Source organism: Leptosomus discolor, chromosome 7 (assembly GCF_034619465.1).
Source record: "Leptosomus discolor isolate bLepDis1 chromosome 7, bLepDis1.hap2, whole genome shotgun sequence".
NCBI classification, from domain to species: domain Eukaryota; kingdom Metazoa; phylum Chordata; class Aves; order Leptosomiformes; family Leptosomidae; genus Leptosomus; species Leptosomus discolor.
In genome coordinates this window covers 41234769-41250860 of record NC_141397.1, presented here as the reverse complement: position 1 = coordinate 41250860, position 16092 = coordinate 41234769, and the positions used below count along the sequence as shown (strand labels likewise).

The 16092-nt window shown below is 41.3% G+C and overlaps 1 protein-coding gene across 1 annotated transcript; it reads left to right on the top strand.

The window, feature by feature from the left end:
* The first annotated feature begins 1789 nt into the window (after positions 1-1789).
* PARL (presenilin associated rhomboid like) lies at positions 1790-15653 on the top strand. The gene is made up of 10 exons (XM_086468080.1): positions 1790-1836; positions 1921-2116; positions 2350-2490; positions 5039-5087; positions 7073-7168; positions 8586-8735; positions 9198-9268; positions 10613-10714; positions 12529-12626; positions 14470-15653. Exons 1-10 carry the CDS (start codon positions 1790-1792, stop codon positions 14585-14587), a joined length of 1068 nt encoding a protein of 355 aa, XP_086324206.1. The 3' UTR covers positions 14588-15653.
* Positions 15654-16092: the final 439 nt, after the last annotated feature.

Sequence of the window (16092 nt, the reverse complement as noted above, 5' to 3'; positions counted from 1 at the left end):
ACTGGTTTCATTTACTTATGTATACGTAAATTTTTAACGCCAGCAATATATGGCTTTGAACCTGCTAATCGTTTCTTAGTTTAAGCAAATAATGAGGGTGACCCATGGCCACCAGTGCAATCAGAGATAAAATGCAGATTTAAATACAATACTAAACCAGTTAGAGCAGTGTCCCACCACAAGCTTACAGAGGTTTCCTCAGGTCAGTCAAGCCTTGAGTTGAGAAGTCAAACTCTTTCCCTATCTGTTTAAAAAAAAAAAATAAAATAAAGTGAGGAACAATGTCAGTTCATTCCCTCTCCACTTCCAAACAGTGCTTTGTAACCATGCTCCTGAAGTTGCTGTAACATATGAATAGTCTAATCAGGCTTATAGCCACTTGCAATTACAATATACATTCTTGCTGTTAACTTTCCCTTCACACAATGAACTACAGAATAATTTGGGTTAGAAGGGACCACATTGATGCCAACCTCCTACTAAAGCACAGCTTCAACATTGGGTCAGGTCACCCAAGCCTTGTCCAGTCACAACAGAGCAGCCTCCAGGGCTGGGGACGGCACAACTGCTCTCCTGTGGAGTGTGTTCCTCACACCCATGTAGAACTTTTCCGACTGCAACATGTGGCCACTGCCTCTTGTTCTCCCCATGCACCTCTGAGATAAACCACTATTTATTCAGCTGCTTGATTTTGGCAGCTCTGGACTCTGATCTCTGGAGGCCCAGGCGTGACTGGAGTGCAAGCCACTTTGCTGTTCCATTAGTATCTCCACAGCAACAGAGATAACCGGAACGACGCCTGCAACTTCTTGGAACTTACAAGTTATTTTCAAAGCAAACACACCTATTTTCTTTTTGCATTTAATTTCAGGAGGGTGTTGGTGTTTATAGCACCAGCTGGGTGGGGACTTGCTCTCTGCCAGCTCAACGCCTCAGCAGCATTGCAGGGAGCCACCTGGCCGCACTGCTGGCATGAAGATCCTGCTGAGAAGAGCACTGCAGTGCCACAGACTGGGAGCCCAGGTGGGGGGCAAGGGGATCACAGGACACCTAAGGGCACCCAACTCGGGTGAGCATAGCAAAGATGCCTGAGAGGAGGCTGTGGGGCAGGAGTAGCTGTCTTGCGCCTGGTCAGCCACGCACAGCCCTTTGCTGGAGTGGCCCGGTGGTGAGGCGAGGTGAGGCAGGGCGGAGAAGGGAGGTGAGGAAAGGTGGTGAGGTGTGGTGAGCTGAAGCGGAGCCACGTGGAGAGCAAGGCAAGGCTGCGGCAGCAGGCCCAGCTGCTGCACGCTGAGCCCCAGGCTAGGAGGAGACAGGCTCTGTCTACACCAAAAGGCTGCTAGAGAAATGAATACATTGAAACCATGGAAGCCCTAATTACATGGCGCCACATGTACTCCAAGTGGGCCCGGGAGGTAAAGGAGCTGCCACACTCATCATGGCGGCCAAAGGTGCCCTGCAGCGCCACTCCCACTATGGCCGGGGCAGCGCCGGGACGACCCTCTCGACATGGCGGCCGCGGCAGGACGTGGGCGGATCCGGCACGGCGGCCGGCAGCAGCTGCGGCGCTGCCGGGAATGTCCCTCCCGGCACGGCGCCGAGACCCCCGCGGGGGCATACCGTGCGGAGCGATCCCGCGGCGCTGGGGAGCCCCCGGGCCGCCCCCCGCCCGGCGCGCTGGGGGTGACCAAGCGGCTCGCCCGGCCCCGCCGCCGGGCTCGCAGCGCAGCGCCCGCAAGATGGCGTCCGGTTGCTCCGGAAGAGCTTGGCGCGCGGGGAGGCTCCCAACATGGCGTGGCGGTGCTGGGTCGGCTTCTGGTGCCCGCGGCCGCACAGGTACCGCCGGGCTGGGGAGGGGGCAGCTGTGAGGGGGGCGGGCGGTCGCGGCGGTGCTGACGGTCCGCGTCTCTTCCCCCGCAGACTGACGGTGCTGCTGGAGCAGCGGCAGGGTTTCCGCCGGGCGCGACCGCGGCCCGAGGAGCCCCCTGCTGCCCCCGCCGCCGAGACGCGGCCCGACCCGCCGCCCCCGCGCCGCAGCCTCTGCCCGCCGCCGCCGCCCCGCGCCGGCCGCCCTTCGCCGCGCCGACTGGTCAAGCCTCTCCTCTTCGCGGTGGGGGTAAGTGGCTCCTGCGAGCCGGGGGCGAGCGGGGTCGGCAGGGAGCCCCGGCGGGCGGCTCCATGGCGGGACCCCCGTCTGTCAGCGGTGCCTTAGTTCCCGTTAACGCGCAAGCATTGCCGAGGGCTGGGCGACTGGGAATGGCATGTAACGTAAGCCCAGGGCGAGCGTGGCTTCCTCGGCCGAAGCCACGGGATGGTGCGTTCATTTTTACTTTATCCGGTGTCGCTCAGTTCACAGGCTCTGCCTTCGGGTCCGCCGCCATCTGGCAGTATGAGTCGCTCAAGTCGCGGGTCCAGACTTACTTTGAGGAAGCTCGAGCAGACTGGTTGGATAAAATACGGCCGCAGAAGAGGGGGGACTTCAGAAAGCAGGTACACGGAGCCAGGCCCGGCCTGTTCGCACACGGGTGGGTCGCTGCGGGAGCGTAACACATGACTGCATCTTTCTTCTGGTGTAGGCACATCTGGGAGCACCACTTGGAGAACAGATACCTGTCCTGTTCATCCTGATTTGTAACTTTGAGAAATAACAGGTTCTCAGCAAATTACAGTAGATATGTTTACAGGAAAAACTGACGGAATTAGTTTTAGAAAACTGTAACTCACAATTACACTGCAGAAGCCATACTGGAGAAAAATGCCATCTTCACCTTGAAATGCAGGGAAGAGAGGTCGGTAGTAGTAGTTTGTGTATCTAAACAGTACCTCTTGCTTTTTCAGTATATATATAAAAAAATCTATTATTCCTATGTCTAAGTGTTCTCAAAAGTGAGTATGAATTCCCAAAGACAACAGAGCTAGCTTAAGTTCCGAACCTTAAGCATAAGATGTTTTAATGGTCTGGCTTCTGAAATTCTTATTTCAACCTTTAGCTTACAAATATGAGGGTTTTTTTTCTATGAGAGCTGACATTTCCATGCAAATACTTTGGAGTTTGGGCAGTAAGAGCAACGTAAATGCTGCAAGACTTGTTATAAATTTAGTTGACATCCTGAAAGTATCAGTCATTTAGTTTTCAGTGAAGTGTATTTAAAACTAAACTAAACATGCGTGTATGTTTTACGTGTGTTTCAAGGTTACTACTGTGGCTTGTGATAGACCAGGCTTGATTACTCTTTCAGGTCTGCTTGTCCAAGGGAAGTAGGGCTGAATGTGGAGCTGGAGAAGCACGAGGTCCTGGGCAGGACACAGAGGAGCTGTTTTTGTAATGTGAATTGTGTGAGCTGTGGTACTTCTTTTGAAACGGGCATGTGTTGTTGGCTAACACTGCTGGGCAGCTAAGCACTACAGAGCTGCTTGCTCACTTCCCCCACAAGCCCCCAGTGGGATGGGTAAAGAGGAAAGGAAGAATAAAAGCAAGAAAACTTGGGGGTAAAGATAAAACAACTAAAAAATTGTTTAATAAGTGGGAGAAGAGAGAAGAGAAGAAAACAAAACAAGTGATGCAAAGGCAATCGCTCAGCATCTCCTATGGGTAGACTAATTCCCAGCCAGTTCATGAGCAGACGGTGGCTAAACCTCCTAAAATCCCCTCTTTTCCCTTTTATTGCTGAGCATGACATTATATGATAAGGAATATCTTTTTGGTCAGTTTGGGTCATCTGCCAGATTGTGTGCCCTCCCAGCCCCCATTACACACCTCCGATCTGTTTACTACAGGGGCAGAGTGAGAAACGGGAAATGCCTTGATGCTGTGCAAAGGCTGTTCAGCAAAAGCTAGAACATCAGTGTGTTATCACTAGTGGTTTAGTCAAAAACCTAAAACACAGCACCGTGTAGGAGCTGCTGTAAAGAAAATTAACTCTGTCCTAGCCAGGGCCAGTACAGCACGCTTCCTTGCTTGTTGTAGATGAACTGATTGCCACTTAATGTTTTAGCCTCTTGTTTTCCTTCCGAAAAATCCTTTCTTCCAGATCTTTATCTGGTGAATAGCTATCCAAAAAAAACCCCTAAACTAAAAATTGCCCTGTTGTTAACAGACTTAAATTCCCAATCTCCATATTCAACTGGTAAATCCTATTTTTAAAAGTTCAGGATCCCCCAATGGCTTCTGAGGGCATCTGCTTCTTGTATTGTAGAAAAATTATGTTTGTTTAGTGTTCTTATACTGGACAACTTTGTAGGAAGTACTGGTATCTATCCTGTGCCAGAGAATTAAACAAAAACATGTAAGAAAGGTACTTTGATATCAAATAATAAAAGGTTTGTTTCGTACAGCATTATTTTCCCCCACTTCCAACCTATAGATATGTTTTATGACATTGTCCCCATCAATTTGGTTGGAAGGTCATTGAGCTATCAATAAAATATTTGCCCAAAATTATTCTGAAAGCTGAGGAAGGGAAAGGGGGGTGGAATTTGTCTGTGGGCTGACTGCGCTCAAAATAAACTTTTTCAGGGGTTTTAAACTTGGAGGAGGGCTGGGTGAGCTGGACGCAAGGGGGAATGGATTCCACATCTTGTGAGCCACCTCTGCAAGAGTGACCCTGGCACAAAAGTGGAATCTCTCAAAGGTGGGTGGTGTGATGTTAGCCAGCATTAGGGTGAGGCTTAGTCCAGGCAGGGTTTGTGCTAACTTTGGCTGATCTGCTAAAGGAAGCATTATGAGCTAGATTCCTGTTTAGTACAAGTGAAGGTAAACCCATGGAGTTGTGTAGAAGGATATAACCACGTTGGTTTTGAAGAAAGTCTTCATCTATGGTGGGATATTTTATGAAAAGGAGAGTATATATCTATTCTTGAGCAAGAAGATGCCAACTTGGACAGCTAAACCAGTCAGAAATGGAAAAGTTTGAAACCGATTTACTTAACCAATTTAAAACAAATGCTTTCCAACCTTAAAAAGGTAGAACATTGTGTGACTGGTTTTGGAATTGCAAATACTCTACAGTGGCATTGATGTTCATCGATTCCGTTTCAGGTTAACAGCTGGTGGAATAACCTAACTGAGGGTCAGCGGACTGTGACAGGTTTGTGTTAGCTTACAAGTATTAGACATTCACAGGAAGAGAAATGTGGCGAACAGGTACAGTATGTTAAAACAGATAGCTTCCGTACCACATTTAGGTTGTTAAGCACAAAGCATGTGTAAACTTAACACCTGCACATACTCTATTTGTGCTGCACTTCCTTCTCACAAACTATTTTTGTACACATTAAAAAAATTCTCGTGCATCTGTGTGAGAGAGTGTGGAGGGTTAGCTAGAATCTTCTCCAAGCAACATTTTTCTTAGAAACTGTGAAAAACAGCAAATGCTTTTAGAAGGAATAGATGTATCTATTCCACTGATATGTGGAAATAAAATTCTTAAATAGTTGCATCTTGTTTGCAGCATGATGTATGAAAATAGCAAAAAATTGTCTGGTGAGCTTTCCTTTGGTTATGATGTAGTTTTGATTGGTTAGCCTAACCTCACTTGAAATCCCCAGGATAAATGTAATGTGTGGAGAGGAATTGATGAGAACCCAATTTAAATCCAAATAAAGTAGCTGAGCCATATCCACTGTTACCTATTCTACGTTAAGTATTAGCTGAATCTATATTAGCAGGTTGTTAGCATAAGGTTACTTAAATGCTATTTCTATGTCATTTAGTTTTCTACAGAAACACTTTAGAAAAAAATTTTTAACAAACTTACTAACTCTTGGAAGAGCTGACTCCCAGTCTGAGAACAGATTGCATAAGCGCTGAATGTTTTGGACAAAAATAATCTCAGGCCGCTCCATTAACAAATACTGTCAAGAAGTTTCGTACAATGCTTTGAATTGCTCTTCAACATGCAAGCCAGGTCACGATACATATACAAATACTGCTTTGGGGTGGGGGTAGGATTCGTATTCTGTAGTCTCTAGAGCATCCCTCAACATCAAGTTAATCTTAACAAGCAATGCCAATTCTAGTTGGTAGGCCCTGAGCCATTCAGATACTTACCCTTGATTGCCATAACAAGGTTGAGCTTACTGTACTGAAATTGTTGGCAGATCTGTAACACCTTGGTTTAGCATGCAGGGAAAATATTTCCTCTAATGAAAGAGCATGGTGGAATAGGATGGAGTGTCAAAAGAAGAGATCTGTTGAAATTTTGGTTCTAGGATTTATATATCATAGTTTTCCACTATTCTTACGTTTTGTTGCAAACTTAAATAGAGAATAATTATATGACATTTACCATCACATAAAGGAATCACCATTATTTTCCCCTTTAACGTTTCTAGCTATTATAAAACACTTTAAATCCCTAAATGCTTGGATAGAAGTAGAGAAGGCACTTTAAACAATAAATTTGCATCATTATGTTTCTAATAATTTACATTCTTCTTTAAAATAAAGTAAGATCGCCATAAACATCTGTGAAGTAAAAAGCTGCGTGTTTACTGTCTCCCAAAGGTGACTATGCCTTAGGAATGCCAACTCAACTTCTTATGCTTGGTCTCTAAACAGTATCTTTACAATTCCCTCAAAACCAAAGCTACTGCCAAAATGAACAGGATGTGTACTGCGTGTTTCTGTGGTTCCCCTAGTCTTCTCCCCTCCACATGCAGTTAAGTGTAGCTGTGCAGCAGAGTGGTGGCATTTGGGAATAAGCAGCTAGGGAGACGAGAAACTGGCTCATGTTTCATTGGTTCTGCAGTGGAATAGAAGTTTGAAACCCTAGCTTGAGTGTCTTCAGTACAGATTTTCTGGGCTGTTGCATTCATTACACTGTATGTTAAAACCGTTGCAATTAAATGTCATATTTCTGAAAGACTTCCGCTATAGAAATACAACTTCCAGTATTTTTCTTTACTTTTTCTAAACTCTGTAAAGCAAGAAGTAGATACTGCTTTTAATGGAATAGCGAAGAGAAAATATGATTCTTGTAAGCTTTCTTTTGAATGTTTGTTTACTGTAAGCATTATGGTGTGTTACATTCATAATTTGCTTTTTATACATTTTTTTCCCTCCTCTTAATAGGTATTATAGCTGCAAATGTCTTTGTATTCTGTTTATGGAGGCTGCCTGGCATGCGACGGATTATGTTTACGTATTTCACCTCAGATCCATCCTCCAGTGAGTGAACAGTAGTTTGGGTGGCTTTTCGACATTGGGATATAATAGAACCTCTGATCGTACTGTAGAAGCTTCAAGTGGCGCATGGCTCACTTGTAGCTCTGTCACCCACAAGCAATCTCAGTCGTGCCCAAACACAATTTGTCTAGACAGGAAACAGGTTAAGGGGGGAAAAAAGTTAGAAGTAGTGGATCTAATTTGTTAAAACAAACAAACAAATCACTAATGCTTTTCTAAATACTGTAATGTCAGAACTGTTGCCTGCTATCTTGCCTTTTACTGCATTCAGCAGTATGCAGCTCCTGCCTTTGTAGAGGTGAAGAGGCATTTCTCGCAGTGATACCCACTGCTACCGCTTTCCTGGACAGAATGCAAATCATGCCACTCTTTGGGAAGGAGGAAAATCAATTGTACTATGTAATGCCACTCAAAAACTAGACTCAAATGTGATTTTTTTTTTTTTCTCCCTCTTAATGTTCTATGGGATGCAGATAGAACAGTCATCAGTCACATGCATGTGCGCTTTTGTCAGCAGGCAAGCATTGATGTGTTACGTATGGAGTCCTTGTTTCAAAGCTGTGCTTTGGGTCACAAAAAAAACACCACTACAAAACACAACACAAACTTGGCTTTCACTGTGTGTGAAATGTTTGAAGAAGTTAACTTAGGAAAGCACATTACTAGTATTTAATGGCAGAACAGTTAGTTTTCATTTCTACAGTAGAGAAAAGAATTAAAAGGATGAGACAAACATGCGTTAGGAGAGTACTTCCTGGTATCCACTTAATTTCTGCTGAAAAAGTGGAAACTCAACCAACTCACCACACACAGTCCAAAGATGAAGATAGCTGTTACTCAGATCTGAGCATCAGTCACCCCAAACACTCCTGTTTTAAATAATGTTGACCTTCAAACCTGCTAATTGGCTTTTTTGCATTTTCAAGGCTGCTATTGCAGTGAGGAGAGCTAGTAGCTTTTTGAAAAGAAAACTAGTTTTTATTTATGAGTCCTCTGTAGCAAAATAATTTTATATAGGTGCTCATATAATAGATTAAAAATCTTTCTCCATATACATATATAAATAAAATCTCTTTTTTCCTTTCAAAGCATAGGAGAGGTGTCATAAGATAAATGTTTTATATGTAACATTTCCAAGTAGGTAATTACGACTTTCTAAAGTAGCTGTTTGTACAGCTTGCGTATCTCTGGAGTATATGTTCTGCATTTGAAAAGGTATTGCATGGAATTAGAAATGTTACGTTTCTGGGTTTATTACATAGCTTGTATTTGAGAATACTAAGAATAATTACTATTAGGCTGTAGTATATTTTGATGAATTTCTAGTCTACATGACATGTACATTGAAGCAAATTAAAATACTGCCTTTTTTTTCATTAATGTTTTTCCTCTTTTGTAGGAGCCCTGTGTTCTCCCATGCTCCTCTCTACGTTTAGTCACTTCTCTCTATTCCACATGGCAGCAAATATGTATGTTTTATGGAGTTTTTCCAGCAGCATTGTCTCTCTTCTGGGATGTGAGCAGTTCATTGCAGTGTATCTTTCTGCTGGTAATGTTAAATATGTCTATTTACAACCCTTAAAAAACTAGAAATATCTATTCATGCAAGTAAAGTGTGTGCTTGGTTAATAGATGTATGATGACAGATGGCCATTGTTCAGTTCCACACCTTGCTCTAACCTAACAGCAGTATTATTTGCTGCCATACAGAATTTTGATGTGTTTAGAATATTTGGCTTCAAAATACCATGACAATATAAGTATCTGGTTTTAATTCATGCTTAGCTACCAAAATAAAATAGCTCTTAATACAGACTCATGGGAGTTTCGTGGGAAAAGACGACAGTTAATTCAAGTTAAAACAACAACAAAAAAATCAAAAACCCCACTACCAAAAAATCACACCACCTACACTAGCTTCTTTAGAAAGCTGTTCAGATAATATTGTTGTGCTTTCTGATGCTTGTCTGCATTGCTGGCATTGTTTTCAATAGTCATTTTTCCTTTCTAGGGGTTATCTCCACTTTTGTCAGTTATGTTGCTAAAATGGCCACTGGAAGGTTTGAACCATCCCTTGGAGCTGTAAGTATCTCGGAATGTGGGAGACCTTATTGTGATCTCTGAAGCCATTTTCAAAGCCTGCTGTATTCTTTAACCTGCTTAAAAGCCAGGAATGTGCTTGGGATAATGGAAACTAGCAAAGTTTACCAAAACCAAGTATCCAGGCAGTGATTCCTTTGCAAAAGCTTGACTGTTCTTCAAATACGTTCACTCTTTTGTAGCAGCAGCCCAGAACTAATGCCGCTTAATGCTAATGACTTGTAAATGAGTACTTAACAGCAGGACCTGTTGTCACTGAGCAGATAGTTCAGTTCTATAACTTATTTCATAAATGTTGTTTCATAATTGTGTGTCAGTCTTCTCTAATTTTACTTTAGAAAGAGATAATGTATTCAGACAATCAAAGTCAGCATGTGAATCTCTTGGAAGTTGTAGGGCATGCTGGGCAGAAAGGGCAGCACTGCTGCCAAAAGTCTCACAGTATGAAAAGTACAAGGCAGGCTGAGGAGGTGTTGTGGTTCTCCATTCTTGACAAGTATTTTTAGTAGCAGAGCATCTTAAAACACTTAACTTGATGTAAGTTTGAGGTGAACCTAGCCATTTGAGAAGTTTTAAAGGCTTCTTAGCTTACTTTACTAGATAATTTTGATAAAAGACAAAAGTCAGATTCTCATTTTTCAATTGGAATGAAAAAAAAATCTGTTGTGCTGTCCTGCAGTTAGAATTTTTGGTAGTCCTATTTACATATTGTCCATTCATCTTGTGAATAAACTACATCTGGAGCAAGTTACTTTCCATTAGTCTTATTGATCTGAACTTGCTGAAATTGCCACATGTTGCATTAGTGTATTCTGGGATTGGGGTTTTTTTTACTGTATTCACAGCCTTTCCATTGAGATATTGCATGAATACAAAAGCCCATGGTCAATTTAGTGCAGACCAGGGAATCACTTGTTTCATTGACAAAAGATTTCTTGTCCCTGTCCATCTGTTACTTTCCTTGTTTTGGTAGAAGGTTCAGAATGATTCCCTTCATCTGAGGTATCTGTGTTAGATAATATATGTTAGATTTCTAGGGTTTACTGGTAAAAAAGCACATTAACATAAATTGTTATCTTAAAAATATAAGAGCATCTGAGGTGTATTTTTTTCCCAGTATTTATAATTTCAGATATTGAAATTAAATAATGGTGTCTTGCTTTATTTTTATTCTGAACTTTGTTGTGGTGCTTTGTACTTTGAGGTTTACCACAGGGCTGCATTTGAAAATAAAAGCTGAAAGGAAAACAGGTTCACATGCAGAAAAAAATATTTTCTCTTATGTAACATCTCAGCTTACTGTCATGTATTTTAATGTATTTACAGTCAGGAGCTATAATGACCGTCCTTGCAGCCGTATGTACAAAGATGCCAGAAGCAAAACTAGCCATCATATTTCTTCCAATGTTCACATTTACAGCAGGAAACGTAAGTGCCTTTGAACTTCAGAGAAATCCTACTCTTAAAACATTTTCCCCATATCTGTCCAGTGTCTGAGTCCTCTCTGTTTGTGTTTCTAAGCTGTTAAATTTATTTTGAAGGTCATGGAATTCCTGGAGACCAATTCTGAATTGGTGCAGCCTAGCACAGTCATTACACGAATGTGCAGTGAATTTAGAATTATCCTAAATTCGTCCTCCATGGGTCTGTTTCAAATCTGATACTAAGAGGTGAAAGGAGTTGGAGGGACTCAGGTTCACCTGTCTGAGGAAGCATGCATACATGTACTGTTCTTTCTGATGGGTGATGTTTTTTTGTAGCAGCACTTGTTACAGGCTAGTCCAATACCGATACACTCTTTTTGAAGAAAAATTTATCAAGATGGGAAAAACAGAATTTCACTTCTCAAGGGAAGTAACATTCCAGCACTGGAGGAATACCTGTCTTATTTGGATACCATGTTTTGATACTTTTAAGAACACAGTTGTGATTAGAAATAAACTACTGAGGCTTTTCTGCATGTGTAGTACTAGGACTCCTTTTTTTGTTTCATTAAGTTTTTTTTAATCACATCCACTGCCCTATTTAAGAAATGCTTATGTGTATCTTGACTTGCTTTAATAAGTTAATCATTTTTGGTCCACTACTTAAAGTTATTTTACTTAAAGCAGTTAAGTTTTGTCATTTCAAGGTCATGACATTTAATGTTTTTGGTAAATAAAGCTTACAATTTGGACAAGCGTTCTTAGATGTAGCCTTCATGTTTTTCTGCTTGAATGGACGTGGCTTTTTGCATCCTACCCTTTAAACCGCATCTTTCCTAAAAGAGAGCCAGGATAGAAATATTGGCAGAGCCACAGGGAGCCTTGCCATGAGCAAGTACTTATTGCAACAGTAAAACAAGAGCAACGTGGGTTATTGCAGTATAAACGTTGGAATAATTTTAGCCCTACTATGTAATTCTGTTTCTAAACTTTATGTACTCCTTTAGCCTACCTTACATATACTGTAATCAGCTTTTAAAATAAACAAGCCAATGTAGCAATATAGCTGCTATTCTAACACCTATGCTTAGGGAAAGAACTTCTACTTAAAGTAATGTTTCATGCTAACGTTCAATCTGTTGGTCTTTTTGGAATGAGGCATTTAGTAAAATTTTGCATAATTACAGTTATGGTCTGTTTGGATTGCGTCTCCTGAGGGTAGTACACTGTTGCTTGTGCTGTTTCTGGCTGTGGAGTTGTTCACAATCATCCTGATTTTCTACCTTCCAACAGATAGGTTATTTAGGAGAGTGCGATGATCAATTTATATCAGATAGGATGACAGGGGTGCTGCCCCACATGTTCCATCCACTAGAGGGTTGTGCTTGGGAGGACAGATGCACATAAATCAAAGCTATGTCAGAATTAGTGACTGAGAATGTTGCAATTACATATTTTGTGGTGTCTTTTATGGCATGTACCCTTGCAAGTAACTTTTTTTTTATGACCTGAGTTTGGAATGTACACGTAGCTTTAGAAATGAAGATTGGAAGAGACTGAGCATTTGTAAAGGACAGATTCCTACCCTGCACTGTTCTCTAGCTGCTCATGTCTCTATTTTGACAGCACAGTACAGCCAAGGACCGAGTCTGTTGTTTTAAAACTTTTTTTTTTTTACAGTAATTGCTTTGCTATAAAATTTATGGGATGTTTTTTGATCCCAAATTTCTGCTCTCTGACAGAATAGGAAACTCTGTTGTCAGTGGCCTTCATATGCTGTGACTGATCCTGTCCATTCCATGTTCTGTTCCTTTTCAGGCTTTGAAAGCCGTAATTGCATTTGATACCGCAGGGCTTGCTCTAGGCTGGAGACTTTTTGACCATGCTGCACATCTTGGGGGAGCTCTCTTTGGAATGTAAGTCTATTTACTAATTTTGTTTGGTTTGTATTTAAATTCATACTATATTCTTTTTCCCTCTTTACTTCCTCTTATCTCTGAAGCGTAGGGGATTTTTGGAAAGTTGTCTTAAGTAGCATTGAAGACAACTCACTGTTATCCTTGTAGTGCTGTAAAATTGTGAGGAAAATACTGTTAACAAATGCTTAGAACTGAAGGAAGTTGAGCTGCACTGCCTTAGAATGATAGATTAGATGTCAGATTGTCCTGTCATCATAACCTGGGCTGGCTATCTCTGTCCTGCTCTCCCCAGTATATTGAAGAGAGTCACAAAGCAGAAAAGATTCTTACAAAATGCAGCATGGACAAATTAAAATAACTTTAGAATTCAACAGCTAAGAAAATTTCTTTTTTTTCCTCTAACTGCCCATTTAGAGAGAGCTACAGAGATACTGTAAGCTCAGGCCAAATTCCTTTGAGCAGCCTCTACTGCTGTTTCTCAGTGTTGCTGCGTTGTCTTTGTGTGGAGCCTTCCTAATTGGGAAGAAGTACTAGAAATCAGTTTGTAGGAAACAGTTCTGCATTGTTCAATGTTTGAAGTACATTTCCTAATGAATTTTTCCCCTTCTACCCGATTGCAATGTTGTCTTAATCTGCACGCTTATTGCTAAGAGCATTTTAAACATTTTATGTAGACATTTTAAAAGCCTACCGGAGATTTAACTAGGCCAGATAGCAAACTGGTGGAGGACACTTATTTTCGCCTATGAACTGGTTTGCCTTTGTTTGCTATTTCTTTTCTTTGGTGTCAGTTCTATGCTGCACAGTCTCCTTTTCTCCTCTTCTGTGGCATCACAAATGCATTTGATGTAGTCTTGCTGATTCGTAACTACTTTCTGCCATGTTGTATATGTATGAGCTTGTTCATTCTAATGCAGATTCACATATTATTAAAATAGGTTGCAGTAGAAATTGTCTTGAGTTGACAAGTATCTTACCTTCCTCACCTACATACATTCTACCTACGTGTTCTCCTTTGTGATCATTTTGGTCACTTCGTCCTAAAATAGGGCCTCTATTTAGGGCATCTGTTGAATGGCCAAAGTATTTTCTATATGTTGCCTCATAGACAATTGTCCCCTTCAGGAAGTGGCTATATGATTTTAAAGGAATGGCCAGTTTACCTAGTACTGGCTAATGGCTCATATAAAAGTGCTTCTGTTATTCAGGACTCAGGTGTGAAGTTAGGCTTGTGGGAGAACCTTCAACCTATTTCCATGCAGTTGCTTCCCCTCCTGCCTTTCCTTGCCACGATAACCTCCCTTGCTTAATCACTTATATTCCTATATCAGCATATATAGATCTCTGTGGATATGAATTCAGCTAGAACACTTTGATAGATTAAATCTTCATTCACATATTTATAGAAGAAAATCCACTTCAAATGAGATGTGGCTGTTCATTATGGGCCAGTTATATTTACATATGAGAAAAATGCTTTTACTTGGTGTTGTCAGTAGAGATTAGCACAAGCAACGGTACTGTTTTAACAGCCTCTTAAACGAAAATAGGTTTTTGCATCTTTTTTAAGTAGAAGTCATGAGAGCATGAAATTAAAGGTGTGAAAACCGTTCATTCTCAGGTCTGAGACAAGCAAGAACACAAAGAAGTTAACTATTAGGAGTCAAGAGAACAAGTGGTTCACCTGTCAATGCTATTTTCCAAGAATATTGTTCTTTCTGCCTCAGTTTATCTTGTCTGCTATACTAAGCATCGGAGTTACTTGATTTTAAGTGATCAGCCTGTTCCTCAGATACAGAGAAATGTTGCAGTTAGTTTTAACTAGTGTTTTCTTTCTCAGGTGGTACGTGACTTATGGCCATGAGCTCATATGGAGAAACAGAGAACCACTGGTGAAGGCTTGGCATGAAATGAGGACAAAGAACACAGGAAAGGGAGGAGGTGGAAGATCTAACTGATTATAAACCTAGAGATTCCTTGTGCCCAAGTGGTATACTACTTGAAGACATGGAATTGAATTGGGTTTGAAGGTTTTTTTGCTACTCCACATTAAGCCTCTAAGGAGCTGAAGTTTCTAATGTCAACTACAGTTACAAAAATGCATAGCAATGGAAAAGGAACTCTGAAAAAGGTAGAACAATAAAGGTTTTTATCCTCTTGCTTTTTGAGGTGACAGTCTGCCTTATGTTTTTTAAAAGAGGAATGAAAAAAAAGCTTTCCAATGAAGTGACCAAAAGCTCAGTCAAAAATCTTCAAAATGGCGTAAACTCGTTAATACTTAGATAAACATTTTTAAATCTGAGAAAGATAATGGATCATTGCATCCCCCTAATGTCTGCCAAATGACACTAAGGGCTTTCCTAGAAGGCACGCTTTAGACCGATTGGACTCAACATAAGGCTAATGTGGTGAAGTTCAGTGGTCTTCATTGTTGAAAAGATTGGATGAGATAAGCCAATGGACTCTTTTGATCTTAAATTTGACATATGTGAAGCAATACTGGGTTGTTTGCCACATCTTACATACTGGTTAATGGTCCAGCTTTGTTTGTCAGCTGTGGCTTATTCAACCTATGTTTTTCATTTCTATCCACTTCCAAGATGCTGTCATATTGTTAGAATTTACTACAATGATATCTTTCTCATAATTATGTGCAGTGGAAGAATGACTTGCACTGTAGTTTTGGATATTTTACTGTGAGTTATATTGCTTTCTGTATTCTTTCACTGCATTAGTTTTGGTTTTGGGTTTTGTGGGTTATTGTTTTGGTGTTGGTTTTGTTTTGGTTTGGTTTTTTCCAAAGTTGTGCTGTATTGCTAATTTCCTTTAAGGTTTTTCTAAGAATTTTAAAACAGTAACATTTGGTTCAGAACATGCCAGTTCTAGAAAAATAAGCAGCTTCAGCAGAAATAGATGAGGTGCCTAAGATCAGCAACACTGTAACTGGAGGTAACTACTAAAAGTAAACCAGAGGGTAGTACCATGACCAATGTTTCTATTACACAAATAAAAGCAAAAATTGGATTTTGAGTATGCTGCTACTCTGTCCTGCAAGGATGACTACCGAACCCCTTGCAAAGGGCTGAGGACTCTGCCCAGATACGAGCTGGTGGGTTCAAACCCTTAACTCTTCCCTGTAGGCTGAATTAGCCATTCCTGATGGACTGACTTGCCAAAGAACACGTTGCATCTGTAACAAGCAACTTGTGCCTTTTTACTTTGCAACAGTGCCTTGCAGAAAATACATTTCCTGTGGGGATAAAGTATACATAATGCTAAATGGCACCAGTTGTAATAAATGATGGAACACAAAATTGCTGTAAACTCCCTTACTGCCACAGGCTGGTGCTGAAGTGTAAGGTTTTTTCTCCCTTGGAGAGTGAGACACTTGAAGATTTGTTCCTTTAAGTGCCTGTCGACTTAAAAAATGAAAGAGTTGAAATAGCTAATATTCCTCTGCTCC